Here is a 20,230-nt window from a genome sequence, read left to right as displayed (position 1 = left end):
ACATGACATCTCCATTGGTAAGGCCAGAGTTATAGGCTAAAAAGAATACCATGTAAAATGGCATTTAAAGGAAGCAATTAAGACCATACCACACAATGATAAAATTAATGAAGATGAGAAGAGGAATATTAGCAACAATGGAATCCTATCCTCCAAAAACCATTATAAAAATTAAAAATAATAAGACAGCATTGACCATAAAATAAACACGTGTGAATGGTGAACAAAATATGGGTCAATTTGGAATCTAACCTCATAAATGATATGTCTCTCAAAGATACAAATATCCTTGAAGCGGAGTCTAGAAGTTAGAACCAAAACATCAAAAGAAAGGGTAAAGTACAGCTTCAATGAACATTCTACTCAGAGCGTGACCTATGGAAATCTCAAAGCATCAAACATAGATGGAAAAGAGCAGTATAAGTATTGTAGGTACATGTTAACATTAAGTAATATTAAATTACAAATAAAATTGAATATTATGGCCAATCGGCATTGCCTCACTTATGCCATTCTCATGCAATTTGCATATACTCTACTCAGTCTGAGATGTCATTGATCTTGGTCGTCATTTGTCAGTGTATTAAAAAAACCAATCTGATCTGGATTAATCCCACTGAAAAAAATGGAACTATAAATTGGATAACTATTTCTGAGAATATCGTATCCAAACTGAACCTTGAAATGCACACAAATTGGTGCACATTGAAAATAATTAAAGTGCTATAATGTAAATAACATTAATGGGACTGCATCTCAATCAGTATATTGGTTGCTGCATTGATGTCATTGTCGACCTGAAGAAGTGCTTGAGTTGCAAGATTTCTATCAAAACCCATTGTCACCAATGTCGAAACAGCTTCTTCCGAGGGATGAACAGTTGAACCAAGAAGTGGAGATGCAGCAGCAAAGTCATCCTGGAAAGTTGGATATTAGAACACATTTTGTTCTTGAAAAGAAATTTTAACATCGAAGAAAATTAAGAGGTGCAATACAATATAAACAAATGTTCATGTGTATCTTCCTAAGAGACCACATTAATAGTCATCAAGATATCATCATAGTAACGGTTAAGGTAGTATAGGTCACTGCTAAATGAGACAACAATTTGGCATATGGGACCCCCTTATGAAATTCACAAGAAGAGTGTTTCTCCATTTACCTTGCATATTGTACGGTTAGATGTACAACCCTACCCCACTCTGGAATCAATCACGTGACCTCATTATTAGAGTACACACCCCTTCACCATTATACCAACTCAAAGCTGTATAGGTCCACCAAATTGCTAAGACCACATTAGTAAGGAACCTGCATAATATTAAACCTGGCACCCAGAAGAAAGAAAGCTCCAACCATTCACAACTAGAACAGAAACTCAGAGTACTCCACAAAATAGGTTACTCCAATGCTATTTTGACATGAAACAAATTCAACAATCCTTGCACAAGAAGCAGAGGAGTCCAGCATGATATCTACCTCAGGCCATGATCAATAGCCATGAATGGTCTGTCTTTATAATATATAGTAATATGTAGAACACAAAAGGTAAAAGCTGTTGAGGAAAGGATGCTTTGGCCTTCCCAGTCTTCTTGACAAGAATTATATTAATTGTAAGTGATAACTGTTTGAATGTAAATCATAAGGCCGATACACAAGTATCTCCCATAAGTTATCAATGAATTTAAAAAAGAAAACCTTTGAAGTACAGCCCTAAAAGTTTTACTTTACGAAAGAGATACATAGAATGTAAACTTTAAAGGGCAGTGTTGGATTTTATATAAGATGATAACTGCATATTCTCAAACATCATTCAGTATTTATCATCATGAGTATTCTTCTTAGAACTTTCTTAAAAAGACTTGCTGCAGTGTCCTTGAAAGTTATAATATGAATATAAGTTGCCTCAGTGATCCTTTGCCAATGTGATACCCTATAATTGTTCAGCTGACTTTGTGTATGAAGAACTGAATGCTTTGTTACCTTTTGTCAACATATGCCAAGGGATCAATGTTTCAAAATTCTTTATTACAGGTTGATGCTTCAAAAGCCTGTCTAAACTCTGAATGGACATACCCTACATGACCAATGCTTCAGATTTCTTAATTCTAGACTCATTTCAAGGGCCTGTTCTTATGAAATTTTTGTGATGTCTCTACAAGAAATTTCCTTTAATAAATGAAGGATAGCATTTGAGCTATAGATATAAGATGAGAAGAATTTTCCTCATCAGATAATACAAAACCAAAATTCGCAAACTCAGATTCAGAGAGTATGCAGCAAGCTCAAAATTGTCAACTTGGTGAAACTCAAGAACTTGAAAAATAATTAAATTTCTTAAAAATAAATAATCTTTTTGCAAAATTCAATTGCAAAAATGTACCAAATAAGTTTAAAAAATCATGAAGAAGTGTTTTCTACTAGATTTGATTCTTGAATACATTGTTGGCATGTGCAGAGTTTGATGACATGATGATAATGTATGTTGTCATTGATGTCAATATGCTGAAGTGTGAACTGGTATGTTGAGGTAAGTAAACTGGCAAGTGAACCGGTATATGCAAAGTGTATCGGGGTTTCACTTGATATGACTACCGGTTGGTAGTCTTAGCTTCAGGGTTTCCGGCTGATGCATTCCAAGTCTGTGCGATTCGACCGACGACATCCTGTGATGAGTTAGCATTGAAATGAAGATTAGATCGTGTTGCCACATCAGCCTTGTGAGCGTGAAGGATTTCCTTGAGGATCTTGCATCAGAAGATTGATTCTATCTACCTCGGGAATGTGCAAAATATTAGTAAACAATGGAGAGCGCCTGATGGGTTATTAGCTTCCAGAAGCGGTGAAGAACGGACGATGCAGAACGTCTTGAGATTTGTTCAAGATTGTTTTACCCTATGTAATGTGATTAAACGGTCAGGATTGGACTGACTATATTGTTAACCTAGATGCTTAGGGTTTTAGGTTTCGGCCACCGACCTAATTATTGTCTGTAAGGTCGATGATGATTTTCATTTGAAGTTGTTGGCAAATGAATGTATGTGAGGTGATTCTTGCCAGACCAGAGAAGTGAGTAGAGATCTGTAGAGTGTGATTGCAGATGTAAAGGAACTGAAGTGGATTTGCCTTGGCATTGAGTGCTGTTATCAGATCAATGTATTACCTGTTGACTTCTAACCATTTCAGCAGTTGGAAAATCCTTTTACCGGGTAGCTTTAACAGGCTTTTTGTAAATCCTTTAAGAGGGTGACTAAAAATCATTGAGTTCTTCAAATCCTCTTGCGAGGTAACCTTTAACAGGGTTTTAACCTCTAACCAGGTATTTAGCCATCCCTTAACCGGGTGATCCCTAGCAGGATCGGTTCCTAGCAAAACTTGTTGTAAAGTCTTTAACCGGACTAGGCTCCTAACAGAGCAAACTTCAGAAGAGTTCAAGAACAACTTGTGGGTATTCATCCCCACCGTGGTTTATCCCAGTTGGGTTTCCACGTGAAAAAAATCAGTGTGTTATGTGTGATGCTTTTTCATGTGATGATTTAGTGTTTTCTGTTAAGTGGTAATGCATGTTGATCTAATGGTCATTGTATTTCTGATGTATTACTTGCTTAAGCATATGGGGGAAGTTGAGATGAGATATTAGGTTTTGAGAAATTCTAAGTGTTACCGGTTTATGTCTTTTACAGCCTTACTATGTTTTACCAGTATTGTCTTGGTTTAGGTTGGTAATGCTATTTGCCAGTTAGTACAATCTTTGCAGGTTAAGTTGTTGGAGAAATTTTTGTCTGTACTGATTCACCCCCCCCCCCCCTCTCAATACCTGTTGGGTATTTACTGCTCATCATTATTCATCATACATATGGATTACGAAATTGCATCATCATGCGAATCCAAATAGTGGATACAATAGCTATCTGCTAACTGAAAACTATTATGATTTATGATGATTATCTTTGGAAATCGTCATCATAAATTTAATATCTAGGTAAGTAAAAAATTACACGATTTTTCAATTTCCTCTTCCCCTTTCTAGGGAAAAATTGGGGGTAGTGGGTGTAGTCCTCACACTCGATTGTAGCTCCATTCTTGGCCTAGAAGACTATGTTTGTGGTTCCACCTTGCTACTGGATGGCAATGACTCCTCCTTTACCATATCAATGTCATCCAATGACAATCCAATCTCCCCTACCTTTTTTGCTGCAGCCACATCCTCCATAGCTTGCCTCTTGAAATCACCACTCTCATCCTCCATAAACAAGGGCTCATCATCCTACACTGTCTAGTCACTATAGGGACAATCTCATCCAAATCAAAAAGCTTCTCTAGTTTGTCCTCCACTTTTCTTGTGTGAAACCAAAGGTTGTATCATTGTATTGTACCAATACTAGAACATTGAGACGTTAATGAGTCAACTTATTACGCTTTTTCACGTGGATGGCATCAAACAAACTCTAGATGCACTCAATGCCAAAAGAAATACAAATAAGATATTCAAGATTTTGTAAATAAATAATATTCTATTAATATTTGAAGTGTATAAAGACATAAGACTTCACCTTTTTTTTGGTGTTTGGGTGGTTCTTCCTAATATAACTAATTATGAAAAGCAGAGCCTCCCCCTAGTTTGTGTATAATTTTGCAACTCAAAAATGATGAGGTCTCTCACCTTGATTACCAACCTCTCAATGCATATGGATAGGCCATCCATAACCTCCCCATAAACATTCATAAAGCTATTGGAGAGGAAAAACTTAAGGTCCACTGGGATTGGTGGAGTTGATTGTTCCACCTTTGATCAACAATCTCCCAAATAGGTGCAATCTATTTGCATCCCTCCTATCATAGTTTTGGATGGCCTCTTTGGCCCTATCCATGACCTCATAATTATATCCTATTGAAATTTTCTCCCCATCCACCAAGCATAGAACCCTCACTAGTGGCTCCATTACCTACAATATACAAAGTACAAGGAAATTTAAGTTACAACTTATAATGAAACTAAATACTTTTAAAGAAAAAAAATAAAGGATGTAATTTGAAATTTAAATTAAGTTTGAAGTTACCTCAACAATCTATATAGCTCTATTTGCAAAAACATCATCAAAAACTAATTTTTGCAATTGTTTCTCCATCAACCTTCTTTGAATAAGTTGAGTTTGGCCATGCTTGATTGACAAACATCTTCAAGGGAGTCAATAAACTAGAAATACTCTTCAATATTAGAAAATTAGTTGCGAACCTTGTAGCACCCAATCATGCAAGCTCTATCCCCTTGGTGTGATCTCTTCTCAAGTGAAGAACCCACAAATGATTTCAAGTATATATTTTATTATATCTCTTTCTGCTTCTACAATTATTCTCACCCAATCAATTTTACCTGTGTCCACCAAAAGAAAGTCAAGGCAATGAGTTATACAAGGTGTCCGAATAAGTGTTGGATGCCTCTCTTGAAGCAATCCTCTAGTCACCATATATGTCATTGCATTGTCAATAACAACTTGGACCACATTTTGTATGCCACCTATAAAACAATCTTCTCCAACATCAAGCTCAAATTTTCTGCACTCTTTGTTTTGTTAGAGGCATCGATTGACTTCAAAAATACTAGCTCGCCATTGAAGCCACAAAGAATTTGAGAAGGGTGCAATTCCTTCCATATGTCCACACATTTAAAAGAATTGTGTATCTAAAATTTTGCCATTGCTTCTTTTAATCTTCCACAATTTGTTGTACATCTACGATAGCATCTTGGAGCAACCTACCACTTAAATCTCTTGGAGAAGGTGCCTTGTCCACTTTATGTGCAATTGTCAATGCTATCACCAAACACTTCCAATATGGACTCCGTTGATGTGTTTTTTATGCACTTCATACACAGAATAAAATACCATGTATTTTATCCTCTCTTGAAAAAAGACCTCTCAGATGCTAAACTATTTGATCAAACAAGACAACTCCAACGTTCTGATAGTTAGGTCTTGACTTTTATACATGGATAGACTCAATGATATATGATGTGATTTTACTGGAATCACAAGGGGACTTACGTTGAACATGAATCTTGCTGGAACATGAAGACTTACTTAACTTGGAAAACAAATAGCAAAAGGAATTAAGGGTTGAGAAACTAATCTAATCCTAAGGTCAATGATAACAATGGATGATGTTTGGATGGACACATTCCTTAAATCTTTGCCATGTTAGGAACAGCTTCACAAAACTAGTGCAATCTTCTAAGAATGATAAATTTTTTCTTACCATGAACATCCATTCGAATACCCAAATATGGCGCAACTTGAACATATATCCACAATTCAACTTAGCACAATAACAAGGTTCAGGTTAACTTTGCATTGTAGTTTACAATCAGCAAGCCACAAAAAGTATGAACCAAGGAATTATCAACATCCATACATGTCTCCATCATAATCAATGAACTTCAACTAAAACTTGAGAAGTAACAAGAGACCATGCAACAAACGTTACACATAGAAATCCACCATGCTTCAAAGAAGATCATGTATTAAAATCAACAAGTCTTAGCAACAATTCCTTCTTTCCTCCTCCTACTCTACTCTACTCCTAATTAGCTGGCTGCTAACTATTAATTAATCTTTGCAGTGAGAGATTTGAGCTTTTTATAGTGCTCTCAATACAATCCAATGGCTTAGATTGATTCACCAATCAATGGTCGAGATTACAAGACAAAACTGTAATGTCCCTACTAGTTAGAGATCATTAACCTACAAAATAGATTGTTAGAATGCAACAAACATATATATATATATATATAGAAGTAATCTAAATTGCAATCTAACTTTAAAATACTTACTTAACATAATCACAACTTTTATCTAATAAAAAGGATACGATTGCCATACGAAAGTATGTCCTTAGGCGGCCATGAAGCTCACCTTCTTGGAACCCATCTTGGTTCCAAGCCCTCCAGGAAGTCGAAGGTGAATTTGACTCCTATCTTGAATGTAATTTCTTACATCCAAGCCCTCCAGGAAATCGAAGGTTAATTCGACTCCTGTCTTGAGTGTAATTTCTTACATCCAAGCCCTCTAGGGAATCGAAGGTTAATTCGATTCCTGTCTTGGGTGTAACCTCTTACACCCAAGCCATCCAAGGAAGACCCTATGTCAATTCCTTGCCTTGGATGATGCATCCCATCATCCAAGTCCTCAGAGGGGACCGGCCAGATCCGTCTCTTCTTGGATGAACTTAGTCAACCAAGCCATATATATGCATATAGATACTCAGTATATACTGCCCTCCAAGGATTATCATAATCCCTCCATTAGGCTAAGGGAATTTCTTCACTATAACCTTCATCATATAATCACATTAATATTACATTTTATAATTCATTACTGTTTTCCATTCCATAATTTACGTCTTCATATACATATTCTTTAATCTTTCTAATGATCCTAAATATACATACATATTCTACATAGATTCCTATCTTTATTGCTACATTCATATAAGTAATCATTAGAGATATATGTATTCATAAAAATGCATATATACCTTAAAAGACTTCTTAACCCCTCTTACCTGTATGCATTTGTAACCTGCAATTGGAGTTCGCACTGTAGATGTCGCCTACAAATTGGGAGGCATACCATAAAGAACACAAATGTTACTTCTTGTAACTTGATAACAATTCTGATTTGATCTTATCAATGGTGATGTCACTAGATGCTTTTGATTCCTTCCCTTTATATCTCTCAATTTGAGGGACAGGTCACACCTCTTCATCATGTATGCCCTTTGGCAAGAGACATACCCTTTCACCATTAGCACCCTTTGAAAGAGTGTAACTCTTCATTATTTCTACCATTTGAAAGGGACACAACCTTTCATAATCAGATCTGCACTTATTATTTAAATCAAATCTGCACTTCTCATCACCAAATTATCCCCCCCCTCAAATGAGGTTTTCTCTCTTTTATATATCATTGTTGAGGGAGTCACAACTTTTCCTTTCATGTCTTTTGACTTTTCATTAACTTAATTAATTTTTTATTAATCATATTTAATTATATCATTTTATATTTTAATTTTATTATTATCATTTATTATTAAATTCTATTTCAAAGTGGGGATATTACAAAAACCCATAGTTGAAAAACTCGGACTCGGCAATGACTTGGCAAGCCCAAAAATTTTAAAAAACTCGGGACTCGCAAAAACTAGGGAAAAAACTTGGCAATAACTCGGTAACTTTATTGAACATTTGAAAATACAGTCACATAATCATATTACATTTTAACTAGTTATTCAGTCATATAATCATATTACATTTTTATTTGCGCTCAAAAACTAGATGAAAACCTTGGTGCATATTGTCTCATGGCCAAAAAATAGAAGTTGCGAATCAAATTTGTAATTCCTGACGAGTTTTTCTTGAGAAATAGGGTTTAACCTGCGAGATTTCGCGAGTATTTCATCAAAAACTCTACATGTTTTGATAGAAACTCAGAGCCGAGTTTAATGGCGAGTGACTCGGCTAGGGTTTTGACCCACAAGTACTCGCGAATTTTTGAAAAACCCGTAGAGTTTTTCATGTATGACAAAACCCTAATAAGGATAATTTGTTATATCAAACACTTTTCTTGACTAATGAGATCATTACAATGAATTGGACATATGTCTAACTTTGAATAAGCGCCAATAAGAATTGAGGTTAGGTGTGAGTCAAGTACATTGCATTTAGACATCTTGACTTGGAATCCTCTAATTGGTGGATTGATGACTAGGATGCCACCTTGGCTTGCCATGTTGATCATCACAAAGTGTTTGTGATCAAGACATATCTCTTGATACTCAACATTTTCAATTTGCTCAATGCGATGATGATGGGACATATTCCCAAATTGTATCATCTAAGCATGGTCAAGCAAACTTTCTAACTTTTCGTAGCTCTTCTACCTCCTTCGAAATGAAAATTGTAACCTCTTGATTATCTTCCCTATGTTGATCTTTCTTTCTTTCATATTTCATCATCATCCTTCTTATACCTCGAATGTACTTGAGCTTGACCTTTGGATTCCCAAAGGAAATCCAAGGTTGTTGTAGTTGTACCTTTTATTTACACTATCTTCCTTTGTCATCACCTTGAACATGTTAATCTTTCCTTGCAATGACTTAACCTTTTCATGTTGTTGGAGTATCGTTCATGCTATGACACCTTGATCTCTTCCTTGTATTTGTTAATCGTCCTCTATTAGATCCTTGAAATGTGCTGAATTCAGATGTTGTCTTTTCTGTAGTTGCACTTTCTTCATCTTGCAAAATTCTACATGTTGTTGATGAAACTCCCTTTCATGTCCTTGAAGTGCCCTTATGTTGAGTTTTCCTTGCATGACCTGATTTGTTTGCTCCATTTATCATTTTGCATGACTTGACACTTGACTCCCTCATGGTGTTGAGCCTTCTTGTTGTGGAAGCTTTCATTCGCACCCATCTCCTTGCATGTGTAGACCTTGAATTCCTCATGGTGTTAAGTCTTTATGTCACCTTGCAGCATCCTTGTATTGAAAGTGAAACTGAAAAAGAAAACATTATGAAGCAAGAACAATGTGATGATAAAATAAACTCCATTATACACACTCTTTATACATCATTAAACATGTTTTCAAAATCCCTCCAAATCTGGAAATGACCTTTCAAGTCTGGAAATATCTAATCTGCTGATGGAAATTGCCTTTCTTTAAATGTTGGAAAATATGATTGAATCATGCATTCCCTTTGCTGATTGTGAATTGCTTTCTTGGTGCTAATCTGCTCTATGTGCGAATTTTTTTTATTCTCTTGAAGAAAATTTAAATAACCCTCTTTGTTGTCATCTGCTGTGTGAAATTGGAGAAGCAGATCAGATTTTATTTGAATTGTTTCTTGAACTAATGTTTTCTTCCTTTGTTATAAATGCATTTCCCATCAAAGATCGCACCTTTTGAATCCACTTTACTCCTCTTGCTAGCCGACTTGTCTTAATAGTTAATAAGAAACATTTTTTTTAAGTTTGCTTAAATTCAACTTTGCATTTATTTAACACTTGATGATTTAGCCAACCTTCCTCTTACATGTGATTTTCAAAAGTGATTCAAGCACTTGGGTTTACTTGACATTTCATTTATTTCATCACTCCAAGAGTGGAAACCCGATATGCATAGGGACTTATTAGATTTTCTCCAAGAGAATAAGTTTATTGTTAAGTTTGCAATACTTACCAATTTGGAAGTGTTTAGTTTTGAATTTTGCAAGAGTGGAGAATTGATGTGAATAGGGACTGATTTACCCTTACCCCCTATAGAATTTGCACTACCTATAGCCTAATTTGTTTCAAGTGGAAACCCGATCTGTATATGGATTTTTTCAGTCCTTACGAAATTTGATTTGTCCTTATGAATTTTGTTTTACGTTTGCAAGAACCACATCAAGTGGAAAATCAATGGGTGTAAGGATTCATTTAGTCCTTATTTTTGTCCTTGAGGAATTCACTCAATGAAAAATTGTTTGTTTTTCTTGAATGCTTGTTGCTGATTGGTGGAAATTCGGGTAGAATAGGGACAAAATTAGTCTCTATAGATTTCACCTTACGTATAGCATTTTTTTCTTAAGTGGAAAATCAACCTTAATAGGGACAAAATTAGTCCCTATGAATTTCACCTTACCTATAGCAAGTTTTTATCTTTGAGGAATCCAATTTGGGATAGATGAAATTCATAATTTCTTAGCATATTAATCCTCAAGTGGAAATTTGATATCTATAGGGACTATTTAGTACTTAAGAAATTTCATTTTGTCCCTATGAAAAATTCAAAATAGACCTTTGTAAGTTTGCTTCTTATGAGGAATTCGACCTATATAGGGACTTTTCTTGTAAAATTCTCATTCAATCTTTGCAAGCTCTCTTCCTTGGTGGAGATTCAAACCTCTTAGGGACTTTTTAATCCCTATATTTTGCCCAACAATTGCTAGGTAGTCTGTCAAGTGGAGATTAGACCTCCATAAGGACTATTTATTCTTCTTGAAATTTCATCTTTCTTTAGCACAATTACTCTTTGAAGAGGAAAATTGATAGTTGCTCCCTATAACCTTGCCCAGATTTTGCAAGCTTAGCCCTTGAGTGGAGATTCGACCTTCATAGGGACTACTTGTCCTAACTTTCAATGTAACACCCAATAGGTAAGTTAATTTTTATGCTTGGACTAGAGAATCGAGCCTCATAGGGACTTTTTGATCCCTATTGTTTTGTCCTTAAGAAAATTTCATTTGGATCTAGTTTATACCAAGTTGGAGAATCAATCTCTACATGGACAAGTTAGATATTCATCATCATTTCTTACTCCAAATCTCAGGAGTGGAGATTTAATTTCCATAGGGACTTTTCACCTATTCACCACAAAATTTACATTAGCTTGTAAACACTTAGACAATTTAGCATTCCAAATGAATCCCTTGCAGTTTGATAGCTTTTTGCATTCTTTGATAACATCGACATTTTGACAACAATTTTGCATCTTTGATAACCTTGACCTTAACTCACCACAATCCTAACAAATTGAGCTGACTTCCTCTCATTAAAAAGGTTAAAGGTTGAGGGTATCATTACTAAGCTAAGGCAATCTTAAAAAAACATCTACCTAAAGAACAAAAAAGTGGGGGTCCCCATTTGTAATGGGTGATGTGTGAAAACGTCACAATAGACTCCTTGCCACATTGAAGGGAAGGTTGTTGTAATATCAGAAATTTGCACAAATCTTATCTACTTCTTTGTTGTAATACCAGCTTCGAATGAAGGTTGCGCTCTTCGTAAATTTCTAGACACAAAAAATGACTTCAACTAAGCTCTACTCAAGTTGGATGAGGAGGATGGGCCATATATATGTGGATTGTGACTATAGTCCATAATGCCTTGCGCAACCACATCCGATTCTCTTGGGAGGGGCAATTGATGCCTCCACTAAGCTTCTTCTTGCACCAATTATGAATAATAAACCCCACTACTAGTCCAATTATGCAATTATTCCAAGTGAGGTCACGACTTCCAAGAGGTCTCCTTCCAATGGGATGACTTCTACTCGTCGAGTTCGAACCAGATGCAAAGTAGTATGCCATTGTGATTATATATTAACTTGCAATATTGATAAGAACAAAAAAATAGTGATTAAAAAAATATAGCAGTTTGAACATAAATTGTTTGAAAAATCATGTAAAATTCAAATGCATTTAATTTTTTTTTTGAATTGTATATCAATTACATATATCTTGCTCATTTGAGCACCAACTTGGGATCAATTCAAGCTCCTTATGAGAAAACATACTAGAAATCATTCATGGAAGACCAAGAGTCAGTACTTAGAAGTCCACTTTTATCTAGAAACCACCTCCATATTAGAAGCCAACTATGGAAGACCGAGAGTCACAACTTAGCATTCCACTTCTAATTGTCTCTACTGGGAATTGAAATTGAGTCTCCACAATGAAAACCCAACATTTTAGCCAATTAAGCTCAACTCATTGGACAATTTATAAAAAATAAATAAATAAATTATAATATGGTAGATGATAATTTAATTAGCCAATTTGATAAAAATATAATATCATCTCCTAACCCAAAAACGCTAACCCTATATTCAAATTTTAAAAAAAGAAATAGAAAGATTTGGAAAACAATTGGTTCACATCAACATAAATCATTTAAATTTTAATAAATCCACAAATTTAGACAAATTGGATCAATTCAATTCAATAAATTATGTAAATTTGACAAGCTAAAAAACTGGAAAACATTTAAAAATTTAAATGTCTAGAAAACAAAACAAAAAAATGTTAGAAATGAAGGCCACCACTACAATATGGAAATATGATTTTAACTTGCAAATTTGAAATATATATTGTAGAATAACAATGGAGAAATTATTTAAATTGCAAAGAAATTACATAACTCAAGAAACCATACACATAACACACGGAATTAGGTTGAGAAAATCCTTTCAGGTAAAAAACTCCACCAAGAAAAGAGTGCAAATCAGTATTATTCTTCAAAGAGATTACAATACAACTAATTTCCTCAATCTTGCATTCAATCCAGCAACATTTTTGTACCTATAAAACAAAATTGAATGCAAGATTGAGGAATGGTGCCCAGATTTGCCAAATCCCAATGCCACCACCTTGGAATCATCATATGTAGCCCATAATAGCATCTTACATTGCCGCTTAGTTTTTGGATTCCATTGTGTAGACTTTTGTTTGCATCAACGTTTTGGATCATGCTCAAAGATCCATCGTTAGGATGAGAGAGTTGTAGGATGAAAATGAGTGAAATTGCAGACCAAGAAAGGTTAAATAGGGTTGGGGAATGGGTGTGGAGGGGAGAGAGTGGCACAAGTTTCAAAGAAAGTGAGAAGCGAAAGAATAGAAAGAGCTAAACAAAATAAATAAATAACTATAAAGATAAAACTAAAATATTTAAAAATTTAAAAACAATAGAAGAAAGGGAAAGAGAAACAGTGTGAAAAAGTGAAAATGAGAAAATATTAGGTAAACAAGAAAAGAAAAAATAAAGATAAAGTTGCATATAAAAAATTAAAATATATGAAAGAACTATAAAAATAAAAAAATAAAAACCCAAAATAAAAATAAAAAGATGCAAAGAAATAAATTAAAATAATAAATGGAAACTAGATAAAAATAATAAATAAAATTTAAAATATAAACAAAGAAAACAATAAAAATATATGAAAGAATAAGAAAAGTTTATGTACACAAATATACACACAAAACAAATGATAAAGGATAAGGAAATCAAAAGAAAAAAGAGAAAAATGAAAGAAGATGAGAAAATAAATAAATAAATAATAACAAGAAAATCTAAAAAATCTAAAATGATAAAATAATAAAAGGAAGGAAACCATAAAGGAATAAGAAAAAGGAAAAAAATCAATAAAATAAAAATAAAAAAATAATAAAAAAAACAATAAAAATGAAAAAATACTAAACAAAAGAAAATGTCAAAGAAAGGAAAAACTAAAAACAAATAATAGAAAGAACTAACTAGAGAAGACTAAAAACAAAAAGGAAGATGAAAGAAATTATAAAGAAGAGAAGGAAGGGTAAGATATATAAAAATAATATATAAATAGACGTAATAAATACAATGAAAATATAAAGAAAAGAATTATATATATATATATATATATAAGAGTGAGAGGAAAGGAGCAAAACGAACAAATAGTTAAATGAATAAAAGCAAACAACAAGAGCATGTGAGAGAGAGAGAGAGAGAGAGAGAGAGAGTCTTTCATGCATGGGCACTTAGGAATCAAGAATAGGTAACATGTTGTCATAGTCATCATATTATATTATGACAGGTGTCATTGCTGATATAGATGCTTTTATAACTTATGACAGTGTCATAACATCCCAAAATAACAAACTCTCAAGGTGGATGCCTAGATTCTCCAACTTCACCTATTTACCGTTATCATGATGCCTAGCCAATAAAAGTAACTTAGTAAGTTCCTGCTGATAAACAATTAATTACTGAGGCTACTAAATAATTATTTACCATATCAGTAAAAACTTATTTACCACTGTCAGCTAAACCCTCCATCACTTATGAATGATTTATAAACAATATTATAAGCAATTAACTTACATGAGATTTACAAGGTTGATGGCAACTTAATCTCAACATTCTCCCGATTGACATCATACATTGTAGATACACTCATCGAAAAACATATACATCAATCAACTAAGTATTAGGAATAGGGCCCATCGCTTTCATGCACCATGTAAAATTTTTTGTGCTCACAATTTATTAAGTGCATCTACAACATTCTCCTAAGTATCAATCTTCATCAGCTCAATCTGTCCGGTTGTAATCAATTCACGAACAAAGCGATATTGTATAGCCACATGCTTAGTTTGTGCATGATAATTGGGATTCTCAGCTAAACATATTGCACTTTGGCTAACACAACCAATCTAAATAAACTTGCAATCAAAACCAATACCTAAACACTTGTAACCATATTGCCTCCTTAGAGACATGGGTAGCAACCAAATACTTTGCTACAGTGGCAGATAAAGCAATTGTAGCCTGCCTTTTACTCATCCAACTCACTGCTCCTCCAAAAAAAGTCAACACATACCCACTAGTGGACCTTCAACTATCCAAGTCACCTACCTAATTTGCATCAACAAATCCTTGTATGTCCAATGTCTTAACCACACAATTAGTCCTAAAATATTCCAAATAGTAATCAAAAGTACCTTGTAAGTATCTAAATACCCTTTTAACATGATTCCAATGTTCTCTACCAGGATTAAACATAAATCTACTTAAAAATTCAACTACTTGTGCAATATTGGTCTAGTGCAAACCATTGCATACATTAAACTTCTTACAACACTAGCATAAGGTACATTAGACATCCTTTAGATCATCATCATCCTTGAGACACATATCTAATGAAAGCTTAGTACCGACCTATAAAGGAATTCTTACTAGATTACATTCTTACATACTAAATCTATTCAGAATAGTACCAACATACTTACTCTGTGGCAATCAAAGTTTTCTATATATCCGATCTCTTTTGATTTCCATACCAAGAATAACTAGGAGATCTTTCATCTCAAATTTCCTTGCAAATTGAGCTTTCAGCTCACTAATCATTTCCTTAGTGTTGCTGAAAAATAGCATATCATCCACATACAATACAACAATCAAAATGCAACCATCAATACATCTAATGTATACACAGGGAACTTCACTTCTAAGTTCTAACAAAACCCAATTTCATAATGAATGCGTCAAATTTTTGATACCACGTCTGTGGGGATTGTTTCAAATTATAAAGAGACCATTTAGACCTACAAATCAAGTGTAACTTTCAATTTACTTTAAATCCTTTAGACTATTGCATTTAAATTTCTTGTTCCAAATCTCCATGCAAAATTGCAGTCTTTACATCAATTTTCTTAATTTCAAAATCATTAGCAATAGCTATAGATAAAAACAAATCTAATAGAAGATAATTTGTGATAGAAGAGAATATCTCACCAAAATCAATTCCTACTCTCTAAGAGTAACCCTTAGCTACCAATCTAGCTTTGTAATTCTCCAATGTAAAAAAAATTGTAGACCCACTTACAACCAATGGATTTCCTTCCTGTAGGCAAACAAACAAGATCCCAGCTATCACAAGAGTCTAAATCCATCATCTCTTCCTGGATGGCTAGTTGCCAAGACTCACTATCATTTGCAAGACTAGCTTCCCTATAGGATCTAGGATCATTGTTAGTATTGAATAAAGCATGTACACAATGGAAATCTAGTGGTCTATAATTGTCAACCAGATTCTATTGTCTTGTGGATCTTCCCAAGGGTGAAGTAAGAGATTCTTCTTCATGTTCTTCAGTATGTTCAACTTCTTCTATTACAATAGAGTCTTCCTCTTCAAAACTTTCACTTGAACTCTCTTCTTCTTTACCATCTCCTAATCCATCATTATGTTCTTCTTGATGTGCATCTTCTTGCTGTAAATGTAACAACCACCCTACTTATTTTTTGGAAAAGCTTTAACAATATGCAAACTTAATATAAAAATACCAAGAAATTCCTGTTATTCAAAATAATGTTTTGGAAATAAACATGTTGGTAAAAATTGCACTTGAAAGTTTCATTCCAAATTACCCCAATAGATAAAATTTTCACATAAAGCATTACAACATCAAGTACCTTGAACTGATAGGTTGTTTAATTGTGGACAAGGCTGGAGGCCAAAGTCAAGATTGTTATATGAAGCATGGAAGATCTGATTCAACAGATTACTGTTGAAGAACAAATGTTAAGGCAATGCAAGTTATATCAGCAGTAAAAACTCATCTAACAACACCTTTCAGCTTGGATCTCCCTGCCAAGTTGCATACTACACTCCCTCATACTTAATAATCATAAATACACCCATCTTTTATTGAAAAAGGTAAGGGAAACACTGATTTTTAATCTCAGACCTACACAGTCAGGGAAATAAGGCACCAGGATGCAGGGATGATTCACCAAATAATTCATATCCTCATCATATTATGCTGAAACACTACCAAGAAACTCCAGGCACTATGCTCCAGGTAACCTCACGCTAGCCCATAGTCAATCTACAAAGGGGAACAACCTTGCACAGAAATTCATGCAAGCCAACAATAGCTCAAGAAAATTCCAAACATGGTCACCCAGACATTAACATCTCCATAGATATGTTCCCAATAAACTTCAGCCCCATCAAATCACTATTCCAAGCATAAAAAAGTTGTACAACCTTGCTAGGGCATCACCACTAACAAACAATTGTATGGCCTGAAAATACAATTCCTGAAAAATATTTAGAAAGCCACAAATCTCTACACAGTTACCAAAATTCCAAAAATCTTGCAAACATATTACCTTGAAGATCTTTTTCTTTTTAAACCCCGAATTGCAAAAACAATGAAAACAAAAGTGATTCTTGTGTGAAATTACTCCAACCAGCTAGGGAGCGCCACTCTCAGATTTGAAACCCGTGATTTGATGAGGGTTTTCATCCTCAATCAATCTTTGGAAGAATTCTCCAATTCAATCCAACAACATCTTGTTATGTGTACTCTTTTGCATAATGCAAATGAGAGCTCCTCCATTTATAGAGGTGGAGAGAAGAAGCAATTTGAAATTAACTTATGTCCAAGTCTCCCTTCCCTAGGCATCCACTTGAGGGGCCATTACATTACTTCATAAAAATGTTACACTAAAGTACATAATATAGCACTAACCATAGATGAAAATATAGCAGAAAAATTGACTAAATCGTGATTTATCGCGAGGCAAATAGCCAGCCAATTTAATCAGCCATAAAATCGCAACTAATTTTTTTGAGAAAATCGCGAGTTTTCGGCAGAAAAAATCGAGATAAAATTGCAATTAAATTCTACAATATCGGATCTTAAAAAACAAAGCCCTAATTTCTAAAAATCTAAAAACTAAAAACAAATAACCAAAATGCAGGTGGGAAAAAACAATGTGATTTCTTCATTGCGCAACTGTGCTCCCCGACGCCCAACGCAATTTCAGCTTCCTCCATGTGATTTCCTCAGCTTCCTCCGACACCATTGAACAATTTTTAACAGGTTTTTTCCTTCTGCACCTCATTCGCATGATTGCTATAAAAAACCTACTGGTTTTATGAATAAATATATATTACATACTGTCATACAATATGGGTGCTACATTTGTTTTAATAAACTTATATTAAATATGGGTGCTACTGTCATATATTAAATATGATTATATATATTTAATAAACTTTAAGAGCACATTTTTTATAACATGATTCTGAAAAACAAAAATTCATAAACCAGTAGTGCTAAATTATAATATTTTATATAACCAGTAGAACTGAAATCTACAATAAACCAGTAGAATCATTGTTATTTTATATTACCTGGTCTGTATTCTTGTGTTGTCACAGTCAAACATATAAATGGTCAAAAAAATCTATAAATTGTTTATTTCAACAAAATTATTTAAGTCTTTAAGACTGTGTTTGACTGTGTATAACTAGAATTTTCAAATAATAATGGCATAATATTAGACTGTGTATATTAGAGTCTTAGACTGTGTATATTGTATATGAATATGATTTTTTATGTTGACTCTCTCTTTTGCTATGTTTCTTTCAAATATTTATAAAATACAATGGCTTTAGGTGGTGGTAGAAAGAGGGATCCTTTGTGGAAACATGGCACACCAGGGGCAGTGGCAGGAGGGATTATTTGTAACCGTTGAAAGAAAATTATGACTGGTGGCATACACCTACTCAAATATCACCTTGCACGGATCACTTATCAAAATATCATGGTATGTGATAATTGTCCTGGTGTTTGGCGACAAAGGACACTAGTCAGAATATCATAATTGGATCCAACTTAGAACACTTTTCCTTGGGCACGTTAACAAAAGCCTCATAGCTGAAAATCTTTAAAAGTTAAATGTGAAAAAGAAGGTTTCTTACCTATCCACACTTCATAGGGTGTTGAATCAAGAGCCTTACAAAGAGATCTGTTAATGAATTAACAAGCAATACATAGAGCTTCTGCCTAAAATCATTTATTAAACTGTATCGCATAAACATACTTTTGGTTCTTTGCATAACAGTTAGATTCATCCTTTCTATAACACTATTTTATTGTGGTGTATAAAGAGTTGTCCTTTGTCTTATGATACTTGCATGCTTACATAGAGCTAAGAGCCTTACAAAGAGATTTGTTAATGAATTAACAAGCAATACATAGAGTTTTTGCCCAAAAACATTTATTAAACTGTGTATCACATAACTTACTTTTGGCTCTTTCCATAACAATTAGATTCATCCTTTCTATAACACCATTCTGTTGTGGTGTATAAAGAGTTGTCCTTTGTCTTATGATACATGCTTACAAAACTCATCAAATTCCTTAGAATCTTAGTACTTTTATTTTCAATCACAATTAGGTTTCTACTAAGGCTTCACACTAGTGAAAACTTCAACTTTGTTCATAAAGTAAATCCGTGTAAATCTGGATACATCATTAATGAAGGTAACAAAATAACAAGACTTGCCAATGGAATCCTTATCCATAGGACCAAACACATCTGTTTGAACAATCTCTAAGTTCTCTTTTTCTTGAAAACTTCCTTAAGCAAAAGATATGCTTTGTTCTGTGTTCCAAACACACAATGCTCACAAAAATCAAAGTGCTCATTAGAGTAAGATAAACTATCCAACAACTTTTTAATTATAATAGTTTTCAAAAACAAAAATTACTTATGTGGCCCAATCTATGATGCCACAACATACATATATTTTCAAAATTTTCAGCCACACAAGTGGACTTCCAAATAGTGGTGACATCAAGCTTAAATAAAGTTCCCATTTGAGTTCCCCTCTCTACCATCAAGCTCCCTCTCACCATTTTGCAACTATTCTTATTAAATGTTACATGCATACTTGAATCATTCAACTTCAAAACTGAAATCAGATTCCTAGCTAATCTAGTTATATGCAAAACACCAGAGAGGGTTTTAATCCTCCCATCACTAAAACACAACAATACCTTTCCCTATCCATCAATCAAATATGTAGTGTTATCCCCAAGGTAGACATTACCTCCATATTTCTCATATGTGGGAAACCAC

At 34.0% G+C, this 20,230-nt stretch overlaps 1 protein-coding gene across 2 annotated transcripts in view; it reads right to left on the bottom strand.

Moving 5' to 3' along the window:
* Nucleotides 1–218: 218 nt before the first annotated feature.
* LOC131035471 (rhomboid-like protein 20) overlaps nt 219–20,230 on the bottom strand; it is a 202,226-nt gene continuing 182,214 nt past the window's right edge. The window contains exon 8 of one of the 2 annotated variants that reach the window (XM_057967172.2): nt 219–917. In XM_057967172.2, coding sequence (XP_057823155.2) covers nt 741–917 — 177 coding nt within the window. In that variant the 3' untranslated portion in view covers nt 219–740. Of the gene's footprint in view, nt 918–16,155; nt 16,564–20,230 lie in introns of those variants that run through there. The other variant, XM_057967173.2, reaches the window with a different exon arrangement.

The sequence above is a fragment of the Cryptomeria japonica genome, chromosome 10 (genome assembly GCF_030272615.1).
Source record: "Cryptomeria japonica chromosome 10, Sugi_1.0, whole genome shotgun sequence".
NCBI classification, from domain to species: domain Eukaryota; kingdom Viridiplantae; phylum Streptophyta; class Pinopsida; order Cupressales; family Cupressaceae; genus Cryptomeria; species Cryptomeria japonica.
The sequence above is the reverse complement of the archived record's forward strand: the minus strand, read 5'-3'. Positions and strand labels throughout refer to the sequence as shown.